At 35.1% G+C, this 14662-nt stretch overlaps 1 protein-coding gene across 1 annotated transcript in view; it reads left to right on the top strand.

The window, feature by feature from the left end:
• Window positions 1-14662, top strand: part of smchd1 (structural maintenance of chromosomes flexible hinge domain containing 1) — an 86545-nt gene that overhangs the window by 36253 nt on the left and 35630 nt on the right. The window contains exons 14-22 of the mRNA XM_041245386.1: window positions 1583-1696; window positions 2066-2172; window positions 2279-2361; window positions 2639-2752; window positions 4360-4437; window positions 9314-9433; window positions 10922-11066; window positions 11477-11576; window positions 11888-11960. Of these exons, the coding sequence (XP_041101320.1) occupies window positions 1583-1696; window positions 2066-2172; window positions 2279-2361; window positions 2639-2752; window positions 4360-4437; window positions 9314-9433; window positions 10922-11066; window positions 11477-11576; window positions 11888-11960 (934 nt within the window). The remainder of the gene's footprint in view (window positions 1-1582; window positions 1697-2065; window positions 2173-2278; window positions 2362-2638; window positions 2753-4359; window positions 4438-9313; window positions 9434-10921; window positions 11067-11476; window positions 11577-11887; window positions 11961-14662) is intronic.

Here is a 14662-nt window from a genome sequence, read left to right on the forward strand (position 1 = left end):
TGGGAGCGACAGACAGAGATGGAGATATAGTGGTCAGAGATGTCGAGGAGTAACCGAGAGGGCGGAGGGCACGCAGTCCCCGGTGAAGACAAGGTCCAGTTGACAACGCGGTGTGTGAGTCGGGGTGGGGGAGATGGAAGGTGAAGGAGTGAAGGGGAAGTAATCCAGCAGAGTGGTTAGGGTTAGAGAGGTGGATGTTGAAGTCACCAAATAGAACAATATGGGTGGAGGGAGAGGGAAGGTGGGGGGTGGGGGAGGAGGTCAAGCTCATCAAGAAAGTAAGGGGTCTAGGAAGGCGCTAGAGAACAATGAGGAGGAGATGACAAGGGGAGACAATTTCAGAAGCATGAAACTCAAAGGTGCTACAGAGAGGATGGGTAACAGAAAAGAGCAGGGAGGGAGAGAGAAGTCCTGCTCTGCAACTCCATCCAGAGGGGCAAGGAGAGCGGGAGAGGACATAGAGAGAGGAAAGGGTGGCCATAGTAGTAGTGTTATCAGGGGAGATCCAAGTTTAATCGAGAGCTAGAAAGTCGAGAGAGGTGAGAGGCAAAGGTAGTGATCAGAGGACACACCCATGATCTCAAACCCCAGAGCACTGGAACTGACCTTTTGAAAGACCTTTGAAACCGACTAAACTTGTATGTGTAAAAAGTTGTCAGGATATTAACAATGAAAAGAAAAATTACAGGTACGTTATTTAAACAGTTGTAGCAACATGTGAGGACGTATAACGCTGTACTTTTCGGAATTCCGCTAATTGTTTTTTAATTGAATAGTACTGTGTTCTTTTCACAAAATAAAATTAATTCACTCTTGGTGCATTTAATTGCTACATGTATCTTGAGAAAGGTTACTTTGTATGTGCTGCAAATAAGTCATATCGCTCTCGAAACACTCTTTCTCGTGAAAAGCATTAACAAGGTCTCCCAGAAGTGCGATATCAACCATTTTCAAAATTATATTTTGACGTGTTAACGTTTGTGATTTTCTTACTAACTTATACACCTGCTACAACTTATCATATTAATGTCATCTGTAATTACCAGTGCACAACTGAAACAAGGGAGTCACAAAAACATTAACTTGTGCTTATTAGGAACTTATGAAACTTAGGAAACTATCCTACGCATGGTCCAGAGTGTTTGTAGACTCACGCACATTCTCACACAAGCCTCTGTGTTGATAAATCACACACTTTCTGTTTGAATGTGGATGCGCACACAAGATTGATAATATAAGCCCTGGTCTGTGTCCCAAACCTATTCTAAATTGTTTAAGTGAACCAAGTAAAACAATTCAGACCGTTAAGTACTTCTTATAACATTTTACCTGTTAAACCTAGAGTGGAATTGCCCTCCAGGACCCCGATTGGACACCCCTGATCTAGAACTAAATACTAGTTACTTCAGATGTTATCAATTGCAACGTAAAGCAATCTACTTTTATTTGATGTACTAGATTACAGTTCTTAAACTTGGTCTGTGATGTAGAGTTAGATGTCATATCTAAGGTTATAGATGCAGTATGATACACAATGTTAAGTACTCTGACTATCCACATTATTTATATTTTGTATTTCCAGGTGAAAACAACCAAAACTGCACCCATATTGTATGGCAGTATAGTCCGGTTCCTTCTTTATGGGGATCATGATGGAGATGTATATGCGACTGGAGGAGTTGTTCAGATTGCTGTGGTAAAAATTGCTGTGAAAAGTACAGTTTGGAAGGATTAATACTTAAGAATTTGTTTTTTAAATACTGTAAATTATACAGTAGTTTGATTTTTGCATTTACCCTTGATTCTAAATAATGCATTTCTAAAGACTGTTGTAATATATGCGTTTACACTTTATAACTATAGTAAAAAGCAGAACCACTCTATTTTAAGAGATTCTCCAAAAGCGCCCTGCGGCCTCTGTCTATTTCAGGGTGGACAATAACCTTGATCTGTCTATTTTGCAAATACTGGCACATCCCACATACAAAACTTCAATCTACCGATCAGTTGTCATATTACAGAAAAAAAGAAAGTTTGACTCTTATTCTGTGGTTTGCTTTTCCAGGAGCCCCAGGCTTTGTATGATGAAGTAAAAACTATTCCGATATCTAAACTGGACAGGAATGCTGTTGCGAGCGTTATCAAGAAGTATGTAGAGGACGAAATGGCAAGGTGAACAATAAAACGATCCTGTATTCATTATTACATTTTATTTTTCTTCTGATTTTGTGTTTGACTGTTTTTAAAACTTTGAAATATGTATTGAATTGTTTAACAGGCTCCCAGATAGGCTGTCTGTGACATGGCCTGAAGGAGAGGAGTTGAATCAAAATGACATCCGTTCTGCTGGAACTCCTATAGGTACTTTTTTTTTGGTAACACATCACAATCATTTTAAGAGTTTTGAGATTGTTTGTTTTAAAATGAGCTAGCTTATATTTTAGTTACCACGATTAAGCTGGTCACCCACTGTAGGAATAGAAAAAAAGACTATTATACTAATTAGTTTGATTTAATTTCAGTGGCTTGAACTACTATTTTTTCTCTGCTTTTTATAATAAATAAAAACTAGTTCTGACACAAATATGTATATCCTTGACTGGTTATGTTTTTATCTTGTTTTGTTTTTTGTACATAGGTGCAATTAGGATTGAGATCTTGAACAAGAAAGGAGAAGCAATGCAAAAGCTCCCTGGCACAAGTCACAGTGGATCAAAGAAACTGCTGGTAGAACTAAAGGTCATCTGGCATTGTAAGTGTAGTTATTTTATGGTTTACTCAGTGACATACATATGTGCTTTTGTACTGTATATTTCTCCCCATTGAAAAGGGCAGGTGATGTCAATCAAAAAAAGTGTTTGCGCTTTAACCCTTTGCCGCCTAATCAGAATTCCCATATTTGGACATGCACATGAACGTGTTGTGTTTTATTGCTTATTGTTTGGTAAACTTAAATCAGAATTTAAAACGCAATATATTAGTAGAAAGGTCTGAAGTAGCTGTTTCCAATGATATAATTTGTTAACTAGTGGAATATAAAAAAAAATATATGTAAGCCACGTCCCCCATAAAAAACGAAAAATTATTAATAAATTAAAAAAAAAAAATAATAATAATAAACTGCTAATATCGACCACTTTCCATGTTGGATAGAAAAAAAAATCCTGGGTATCAGTTGCGAAATGTTATGAGGATTACAAATAAAAACAGTTTTCAAATACTTTTTACCGTTGACAAGCTGCAACGGTTCAGACAAACCCTACTGTATGTAAAAATGCCCCAAATAGTGCCATCTTAGGGAAGTTGACCTGACTAAGCAAAATATCAAAAGTACTCTGTCAAGTCTTATGCAGAACCTTTTACACTGAAAATATGCAAATACACACAAGTGAAAATGCAGTTGTTTTTTTATGTTTTATTATTATTAAAAGTATTTTTCTTACACTTACCAAAGTGCACGAAAAGCACATTTCAACATATACTGTAAAATAAATAAGCATGCAGCAAGCACTAATCGTATTACTATATTATATGCAAACATTGTAGAAAAAAGTTCAATACAACCACAAATAGTAAAAACAATTATGAAAACAAGTTGTTTTGTGTAAAGCAGAATAACGTAGCTTACATGTTGCGACCATGGCAAGTAAAAATAAAGTATATGTTCAGCCGAAGAAAAAAAAGTAGATAGAAAAAAATAATTGATGATAAAAGCAATACATGTAATACAAAGTAAATACAAACCAATTTTGCAAGCAAATAATGTACCGTCACCATCAAACACAGGCAGCTCATCCGCTTTCAAGTGTCTATAAAAAAAAAAAAAAAGAAAAAATTGTGTATAACACAAACAAAATTCAGTATTACATATTGAATTGAAACACGTATTGAATTATAAATTCATGAGATATTTACCTTCAAAAACAGGCGTAGATGAGATGTCTGTGTTATCTTCGTGCTGTGTTTATATGGCATATCTTGAACTTCCTATGTAACTCTGCTTCAAAGTCAGCGCTGCCGATCGCATTTCCTGTACACGACTTTCTTGAAGTGTGTCATTAAAAATGCACAGAGGGAAAAATGTTTTTTTTTTGTTTCTAGAGCTTAGGTTTACTCAGTAGCAAGCTTCAGAAAGACTGGTTTGATTACCACACGGCTTATTATTGTTGTGAGACATCACAGAACACAGTGCGCGTCATCGGTGAAAAATGCACGAAATTAAAATGGTCCGACGGCAAAGGGTTAAAAGACACTGCTCTGTTATGTTACACACATCAGGAATAGATACAGAAAGCCTCTGTTGCATTCCGGCCGATGACAACTTCTGTATTGTTTTAAACAAATGTTTGTTTATTGCAGCTTCCAGTGGAGACAAGGAAATAACTTCACACATCAGTCAACATGGTGGAAAGTGGCCATATTGGTTTAAAAAGATGGGTTAGTAGTTCTTTAACATATCTGTAATATCTGTTTTGAAATAATTTCTAAAAATAGGATCACATTTTTTCTGTCAGTTTCATAATTTGGCAATATAATTACCTCCTGCTGGGGATTCATGTTCCTTTATGTTCCTTTGTATCCCTGGAAAAGATTAATTGGAGGCAACCCAACACAGTGTGTACAGCACAGAAATGTGTTGCTTGTTTGAAGCCCCGGCTAATTCACTCTGCATCTCATCACTCTGTGATGTTAATATCGATGTCACAGGAAATAAGTATGCTGGGAAATAAGTTAGCGTTTGCCTTTTTGATCGTTTCTACGCATGCGCAAATCTTAGAATGTAAAGGCAGGGTAAGCCGTCAAGTTTTTCTATATTTGAACTTTAAGAAGACTGTTATTGCAATCTTTCCAATGTGTCTAGTTAATTGTTTTACTCTTAAAAATGTTGTCAGGATCTTTATTAAAAGCTACATTATATGTGGTAAAAATCGAAAACAAGTTGTTTAGGCTTTAGGCTACATAGTTTACAAAGATTACATTTAATCGCTGGTAATTTTATATTATAGGTTTTCTTTGTACATGTACTTGCAATATGTTTGCAAGTATTGGCGAAATGAGAAATAAATACACTACAAGCATTATTTTGTATATGGGTTATGACATAAGCAGAAATAATTAATCATTTGTCGTGCAATTTATTTTTATGAGCAATTATGTTTGTGTTTAAAATAACCGTTTCTAATACGACATATTAGCTATTATTTAATAATAGCTGTTAAGTTTAATTCCCAGTTTACAAAGACGTGGCAAACTCTCCCCAGATTTGTCATTTTAAATTTGTAATCACTGCATATATTTATATTAGGTTTTCTTCGTACAAATAATAAAGAGAAAGATAAATACGTGTATAATTTGTATGTGTTGACATACTGTATCAGAAATCATTATGCATTTGTTTTGTGATTTATTTTGATGTACAGCTATATACTGCGGTCAAGCTATCAGCCAGTTTTGAAATGCCGGTCAAGCTATCAGAAACTTAACTTGTATAGGAGGTTTCCCTGTTTCAAGTAGTGAAATTCTTCACTCCAAGATTTAGAACTGCACTGGAATAAAACGAGCGATGTAAATACACTTTCATACATTTTCAAAAATAATGAAAAATGTAATATTTAATAAATATATAAGAAATGTCACTACTAGCTTATTGTAACACAGTCAAAGGACAATTCCATGTTTACAGTTATTGAGAACAGACATTTTTGTTGCTTACTATTAAAATGCATATGACCAAAAACATTGTGTGTGTGTGTGTAAGCTTACCAGTATGTGTGTGTGTGTGTGTGTGTGTATATATATATATATATATATATATAGATAGATAGATAGATAGATAGATAGATAGATATAGATAGATAGATAGATAGATAGATAGATAGATAGATATATATATCTCTGTCTATCTCCCTTTCATGGGACGATGGCTCCCATCACCCGGCCTGATTGATCTGTGACAGCTGTCAGGCCTTATCTTATAGGAGGGTTATTCCTTGCGCTCTCCTGTCATTCTCTTAAATAAATATGTTATCATGTTGTGGCCATACATATTGAATTAGGTCAAACAAGAATGCATTTTACAATGTAATATTTTTTAAAAAATTATCTACATATTAAAAATATTTGCCAAAAATATATATATATATATAGATATATTGGTAATATTTGGTGTGTGGTGTGTGTGTGTGTGTGTATATATATATATGTGTGTGTGTGTATATATATATATATATATATATATGTGTATATGTGTGTGTATATGTGTATATATATATATATATATATATATATATATATATATATATATATATATATATATATATATATATATATATACATATAATACATACACACACACACACACACACACACACACACACACACACAGTGCCTTGCAAAAGTATTCAGACCCCTCACCAATTCTCTCATATTACTGAATTACAAATGGTACATTGAAATTTTGTTCTGTTCGATATTTTATTTTTAAACACTGAAACTCAGAATCAGTTATTGTAAGGTGACATTGGTTTTATGTTGGGAGATATTTTTAAGAAAAATATAAAACTGAAATATCTTGCTTGCATAAGTATTCAACCCCTGTGCTGTGGAAGCTCCCAGTTTGCACCGATGAAAGAAATTGGCCTAACGAGGACACAATTAACTTACCATTGGCCTCCACCTGTGAACCATTAAAGTTGCTGTCACATTTTCTGGATAAAAACCCCACTGTTGAATGATCATTGGTAAGGCTGTGAATCTGAAGGAAAATTAAGACCAAACAGCATTCTACAGAAGTTAGAGATAAAGTAATACAAATGCATAGATTAGGGAAAGGGTACAAAATAATATCCAAGTGTTTGGATATCCCAGTGAGCACAGTTGGATCAATAATCAGGAAGTGGAAGCTGCATCACACCACCCAGGCACTGCCAAGAAAAGGCCGTCCCTCAAAACTCAGTGCTCAAACAAGAAGGAGACTTGTGAGAGAAGCCACAGAGAGGCCAACAATCACTTTGAAGGAGCTACAGAGTTCAGTGGCTGGGAGTGGAGTAATGGTGCACCAGTCAACCATATCAAGAGCTCTGCATAACACTGGCCTGTATGGGAGGGTGGCAAGAAAGGAGCCGTTACTCAAAAAGTACCATCTGAAAGCATGTCTGGAGTTTGCCAGAAAGCATGAGAGTGACTCAGCTGCGATGTGGGAAAAGGTTTTGTGGTCAGATGAGACCAAGATAGAGCTTTTTGGCCAAAACTCAAAGCGCTATGTGTGGCGTAAACCTAACACTGCCCATTCCTCAAGACACACCATCCCTACAGTGAAGTATGGTGGTGGCAGCATCATGCTGTGGGGATGCTTCTCATCAGCAGGGACTGGGCATCTTGTTACAATTGAAGGAAGAATGGATGGAGCAAAATACAGGGAAATACTGCAAGAGAATCTGCTTCAGTCCGCTAAAAAACTGAAGCTTGGGAGGAAATTCACCTTTCAGCAGGACAATGATCCCAAGCACAAGGCCAAAGCAACATTGGAGTGGCTCAAGAACAAAAAGGTGAATGTCCTACAGTGGCCCAGTCAAAGTCCTGATCTCAATCCCATTGAGAATCTGTGGCACTATTTCAAAATTGCGGTCCACAAGCGTCGTCCAACCAACCTGAACAACCTGGAGCAAATCTGCCAAGAAGAATGGGCCAAAATCACTCCGACACTGTGTGCAAAGCTGGTACATACTTACCACAAAAGACTTAAAGCTGTTATTGCAGCAAAAGGTGGCTCTACCAAATATTAATGTGTGGGTAGTTGAATACTTATGCAAGCAAGATATTTCAGTCTTTTTTTTTCTTAAAAATATTTCCCAACATAAAACCAATGTCACCTTACAATAATTGATTTTGAGTTTCAGTGTTTAAAAAAAAAAAAATATATATATATATATATATATATATATATATATATATATATATATATATATATATATATATATATATATATATATCTCGAACAGAACGAAATTTCAATGTACCATTTGTAATTCAGTAATATGAGAGAATTGGTCAGGGGTCTGAATACTTTTGCAAGACACTGTGTGTGTGTGTAGTCAAAAAATGAATTTTAATCTGATTTACCTGCAACAAATCTTGACGTTTGTTTTCAGTAATAGATGGTATGGATGAAAATAAGTTAAATTAAAAAGTTGTTAATGCAGATTTCCTGTTCCACAAATAAATAAATGCAAACAATTTAACCACCAAACACCTAAAAATATGGATTACATAAACTTATATATTTTTTTTTTCTTACACAGTTTCACATAATCTGCAAGTAAAAAATATAACCTGTGATATGATGTTTTATCTTTCTTGAAATATAACGACAGGTGAGTGGGGACATTCATTGTAGAAGTGAGGATGAGAGATTTGCACAGGGTACCACATTAAATTGGAGAGCTGTCTGAATTATTACAGTATTTGGTGCTGTGCAAGTATATCCACCATGTCAGCTAGGATTACAGATGTTAGAGATACCCTATGTAGACTTGATTACAACATCAAAAACATTCTTCTCTACATGAAGAAAAGTGTTTGTACCCACTTTCCCACTCAATTTATTGAAAAGGTGCAAAGTCACCAAGCAATTTACAATGAAAATAATATAACTTTGTTAAAGTGAGCCTACATAAACAGTTATTGACACTTATTTGCTGGACAGTATATGACATGTCCACAAGCAACATTTTTGAAAGGAAATGCACATTTGGCAAGTAGTGATTTTAACTGTGCATAGACATAAATTATACCAACAAAATAATGTTTTTAAAATATTTATTTGTAAAAAATTTTTTAAAAAAATGAAATGGTGAGCAATTTCCTGAAGATAAGAAAAATATATTTATAATACAAATTAAATGTAAATATACATTATGATACATGTTTTAAACAAAAAAATACTGTCTGCAATTCATTTCGACAACATATTTAAACAATATGGTGTCCTGTCACTTTGGATGAGTCTCTATAATGAATCTTGCCTTTAAGTTCTAAGATTTGCGCATGCGTAGAAAGGCTCAAAAAGGCAAACGCTAACTTATTTCCCAGCTAACTTATTTCCTGTGACACTGGAGCAAAATATTCTGCTTGTTAACCAGAAAATGCACATTTTGGACTCAGCAGAGCCCCTGTAGGGTTTTGTTTTCCCATTGCACTGTGTTATATGCACTCTGTGCCAATCTCTGTATGTCTAAAGAACCTTGTGTCTAGAGGGAAAGAAAGTGTTGTCTCTCATTGTCCATTTGTTTGTCAAACTTTTTTTTTTCTTCAGAAAATATCAACAAACTTGGAAAGTATACTTTGAATCTACAGACTGTATTAAATGAGAGCAATGCTGACACATATGCTGGAAGGCCTCTCCCTTCTCTGAAGTTTGAATTCTCAGTGATTGGTAATTTTTATATTTATTTTAAGCAATTTGAAGTTTGATATTATTTGAACTTGTTTGTGGGTTGCACAAATGGAACAATGCGAATGTACAGTGTATTTCTGCTCCAACTAATATGTGATTGTATATGTTTTTTTTATATATCACTACAGCCTCTATTCACAAATCTTTAACTTAGATTTGAGTTGCTTATAGAGTGTTTTTTTCATGAGTAAAATCCAGTTTGAGATTCCTGAAACTGTTCTAGACTGTTGAAGTTTTCATGCTTTTATTCATAAAGGCATTGTTTAAACAAACTTAAAACTTGTTTTATAGGATGACTATTCTGTACTTGCTACACATGTTAAACACATGCTACACTGTCTTTTCCACTGTACAGCCTAATCACTCCAGGGCCATACCGAGCCCTCATGGTGCAGTTAAGTGAGCCTAGGTTGTTTTTCCACTGCAGAGCTGAGCTGTGTTGCTCACACGCAACGAAAGACAGTTGTTATTAGTTAACTCAATTTACCAAAAAATACTCAAACAAATGGTGTTAATTAATAGACCGACGGTACAGCAGTATCTTGTATCGTTATATTTTGTAAATATATTTAGGAATTTCTTTATAATCCACAAATTTTACTGATTTTACATCGACTTACTAAAATTCAATTAGTTCTGTTGAAAGGGGGGTGGGGGTGTTTAAAAGTATGATTTGCCAAAGATATATTTCAGGATAAGTGTTTTTTGTTTGGCTATTTAAAAAAAAAAAAAAAAAAAGCTGCGACTGCAGCTAGAGCTGTAGTTGTATGTATGGTACAGCTGTACAGTATTTTGTTTGACTAGGTTTTTGTAAATTTAAGTGTAGAATTTCATTTTTTTATTGATTTATTTTTTTTTAATATTAACATAGTAAAGGTCAAGGATGAGAAATTGGGTAGAATTTTGTGTTTTTTTCAGTGTGTGAGTTAAGTGTATGTACCTGAGGTTTGTCCATTTGCTTCAAATCGTCACAAATGTGGACGCAAACGTTCTCATTTCTGAGACACGACTCCAGATCTTCCTAAACATTTATATCTGCCCACAGAGAAACTAGCCTGCACTACCTCAGCGTCCGAGGCTTAGTTTTCTCTCATCACACTCGCTGCCCGCCATGTTTGTTGTTTTTCTACTGGAGTGTACTGACTGATGCAACTTAATGACGAAAATCCTTAACCCCGCCCCTGGCCTGGCTTGGCTCCAAGCTAGAGTCAGATGTGTTTTGAGGCCAGAGTTTCACGGTTTGGTTCTCGCTCGGCTCGACAAATATCCAATGGAGAACCAACAGTACCCATACCGTACTGAGCCCTCACAGGTCGGCTGTGCCGGTGGAGACTGGGTAGAAGATGTTTTGCAAAAAACAGCTATTTGCATTTTACTGTTCTTGAACAGTATGATGATCAGCATGCTGGTGTTAAGTGGATTGAAATGAAAATAAACTTTTCTTGCTTTTTCATTTTCTCTTTTAAGAGGGCAAAGCAGAACAGTTTTCTATTGGTACTTTGGACCCTCCTGTTCGTGTAGGTGTACCTTTTAACATTCCATTGGAGCTGCTTGATGAATTTGGGCATCCCACACACCCAACCTTGGATATCAAGCCAGTCCTAGAGTGCAGGTATACATATTTTACAATATCTCAGTTATAACCTCCATCTGATGCTAAATGCTAGAAAAACTCTACCAAACTTTGTCCCTAGTTGATTTGCATTGTATAGACTGTATATTGATAATTTCTGAATATCCCATAAGCTACTGTTGCACACAGTTTTAGGGCTTCTGTATTATGAATTGTTCTACTTTAGACAACACCTACGCGCACAATGTCTAAATCTACTTTAGATCTGTACAACAAGATCTGGCTAAAACAGAACTACTGAAGATGAGGGAGTTCCATAAGAACCACAAAGTAGATCTTCAGTACATATTTATCAATATCAGTATAACTGTGAAGTTCTGAAGGTAAGCTTCTTTTGTAGACCGTATACTGTGTTCAGTGTTTTAATAATTGCTTGACCTTTCTTGCAGTGCTCTGGATCTTAGTCACAATGGGACAATGACAAAAAAAAATAACTTCATCATTAAAGGTGTGAAAGCAAAGGGTCCCGTGAACAACTATCAGGGAAAGGTGTGTGTGAACTTCTGATTTACTTCTGCTTTGCAGACATTAAGGGGTGGTCTCATAGGCCTTGATTAACACTAATGTTAGACTACCTTGACTAAGGTAACATAAGGTAGTCCAAGATTAGTGCTAATCGGGGTCTGTGAAACCACAGGTAAAAGTAAAGTACAAATACCTTGTCGCTATATCTTGGCCCCTTGTAGGAACGTATTTAATTTTAATTTGAATAACTGCTGTACAGTTAATTAGTACTGTGTTTTTTTTTTTTTTTTTTTTTTTTTTTGTAATATTGTATATAATTTGTTTGGTTATTACAGAACTACATTGTAAAAGTCATCTTGCCTGGATTGAAAGAAGACACACAGATGTTGAAAATGAGACTGATGCCTGGTAAGGACAATATAATTGTGTGCCAGAAAGTTTATATTCAACTTGTGTAAATTACATTTTATTATGTGTTTGATTTTGTTGATTCCAGGTAACTGAATTGCTTACATGTAATCATTGCGAGCGGTGTGTTTTTTGAGTGAGTTGATGGGTCCCATGAGATATTTAGTTTCATTTGTGTGAAGGAATAACTTTCATGTTGGAGTTGTATGTCTCAGTGCAGTGTGTGATCCCCGTGTCAGAGAGACTTTTGTACAAATAAACTGAATTTTACCAGTATAGTCTCATGATTCAGACTTTGCGTAAATTTAGATTCCGTGACCAATTCACTGTTTTACTGCCAAGACAACTTTTCAATAAACTTAAATTTACCACTTAATATATTTATTGGTTTTGCACACCCTAATGCAGTGGTATATTCACTGGAGGGCCAGATAAGGCAGTGTCCAAATGTTGGGGGGGCCACAGGGCGATCATTTTCACTACTGAGCAGGAGTACATTTTTTGATGGCTTGCATTTGTAAATGGTTCTAATTACAGCTAAACACATTGCATACTGGTACATAAAAATAATAAAGTAGAATACCATTCTGTATAATCAAAATACAGTTGTTTTCTGTGTGGCAATCAATGTGACTGGTCTCTGGGCTTTTAGGTATAATGTATTATATTTCCTTTATTTCTGCACTGTTTGATGCTTTGTGAGAATATGTAATACATATGCACAGAAAGGTATATGAACGTGCAGCCCCCATATGTGTTACTCAAATGTAGATAAAAATTATAGGTGCTTCTAGTGTTAAAACTATAAAATTAAAATGGACATCTAATTTCCCTTCTTTTTGTATAAAAGTACATCAATCAGTGGTGGCGCAGGCAGAACAAAACAAATTGAGGGGGCTACACCCCACTTTGTGCAGGCACACAAAAAATACATTTTAATCCTTTTCTGTGTACTTGTCCTTTCTGTGTACCTTGTTTTTTGTTGAGTCTGTCGATGCGAAAATAGCAATATTTCATGATCACCGTATTGGTTTAAAATATATAGCTTTGTTGACAAAATACAGAAATCATAACATTCGGGAACATCTGAACACAGAGAAGTATCCAAACCTTAAACTCCGCCTCCTTGTGCTCTCAATGTTCGTATCAACGTACATGTGTTAGTCCAGCTTTTTCATTCATGAATGTCATCAAGAATGATACTCAAAACAGGCTTACAAATTAATATTTTGGGGGCTGCCTTCACTGGTCACATTTTAACAAAGTAGTACGGAGTAAGTGCCACTTTTCTCACTAGTAACAGTTGACCAAAATTGGCAAAGTAAGTACAGTATTTGTGTCGTGTAGATGTTATCGATTTTAGTTGTACACAGTCTTTTCAGTTTTCAGTACTTTTGCCAAACATTTATTTTTAAGCCCAAATAAAATATCTTTGACAGGCTTAGTTTCTTCGGCTCATTTTACTTTCACTTGCTGTTTGTTCTTTTGTCTGTATGTCTGTCTGGGGCTATTGATGCAGAATCAAAATTAAACAAAAGTAAGAGCTGCCTTGATTTATTGTTGTATTACCATGTTAGTCATTAAACGACCACTAGATGTCATCATTACTTTTGTAAAATAACAGTTTTAAAGTTGAATTAACTATATTAAAATACATTTGCAATCAAGTAGATTCTTAATACTGTACCAACATTTACATTTAATCATTAAACTGGGAAGGTTCTGTGGTCACTATTTACAATGCTGCAGGTGAATCTTAAATATCTGTATCTTAAATATTTGGTTTCCTTTGTGTGGCATGTGTGCATAATGTTACAGTGCATTACTTGATTGGTTGTTTTATTTGAAGCCAATGCAAGCCCTTGTCGTTTTACAGTACACATGCAACCTTGCTGTAAGTATAGCTCCTTTTATGCAAATGACAACCGTTTGTTATTAAGAGCTACCAGATCTGTGACCTTTTTATACCTGCTAGCATTTGGTAATCTGCAAATTAGCAACACCTGATGTTGTGTGATGCATTAGATTATACAGTACATATCTGGGTGGCCCAGACTTTTTTTTTTATTTTTTTTTTTTTGCTAGCAATATGACTTCTTAGCACACAGTACACTTATAATTATTAATTAAAATATTGTGGGGGCATCTACTTTTCGCTCAAGCAGTTACAGAAGCAAACCATTAAACTAAGCTGTAAGTTAATTCGCAGGGTAAGTTGTATTCTGTTTACTTCTGGTACAGTGCTTTTAATGTACAGTAATTAAATGCACTAGATAAATGTATTGACATGCAATGACCTTTTAAATCTTTAGTTAACAAAGCTGTTAAAAATGTGATCATTTGACAGTTTTATTGATCAATTCATAGTAGTGTACACGACTGTCGCTTACAAATAAATGATTAAATAAGAAACTAGTTTGTACTTGTGAAAGACTACCAACATTCCACATGTGTGTAGTAATCTTGATTTTTGAGTTTTTATGATTCAAGACAAAGTACTGGCAAGGAAGTAAATTTAGGCCGGGCATCGCTAAATAAAGTTGTATTTGCAATTTTTTATTATTTCTAAGATACAGATTGATTTATTGTTCATAATTTAGTAATTCCTGTAGTGCCTTCTGCCAGTTCTGTTGTTAATTCAACGCTTGTCTTTTTTCTAGTCCTTAAGGATGTTATCTTCAAATATTGCTCATCCTTGTTAG

Source organism: Polyodon spathula, chromosome 3 (assembly GCF_017654505.1).
Source record: "Polyodon spathula isolate WHYD16114869_AA chromosome 3, ASM1765450v1, whole genome shotgun sequence".
Lineage (NCBI taxonomy): Eukaryota > Metazoa > Chordata > Actinopteri > Acipenseriformes > Polyodontidae > Polyodon > Polyodon spathula.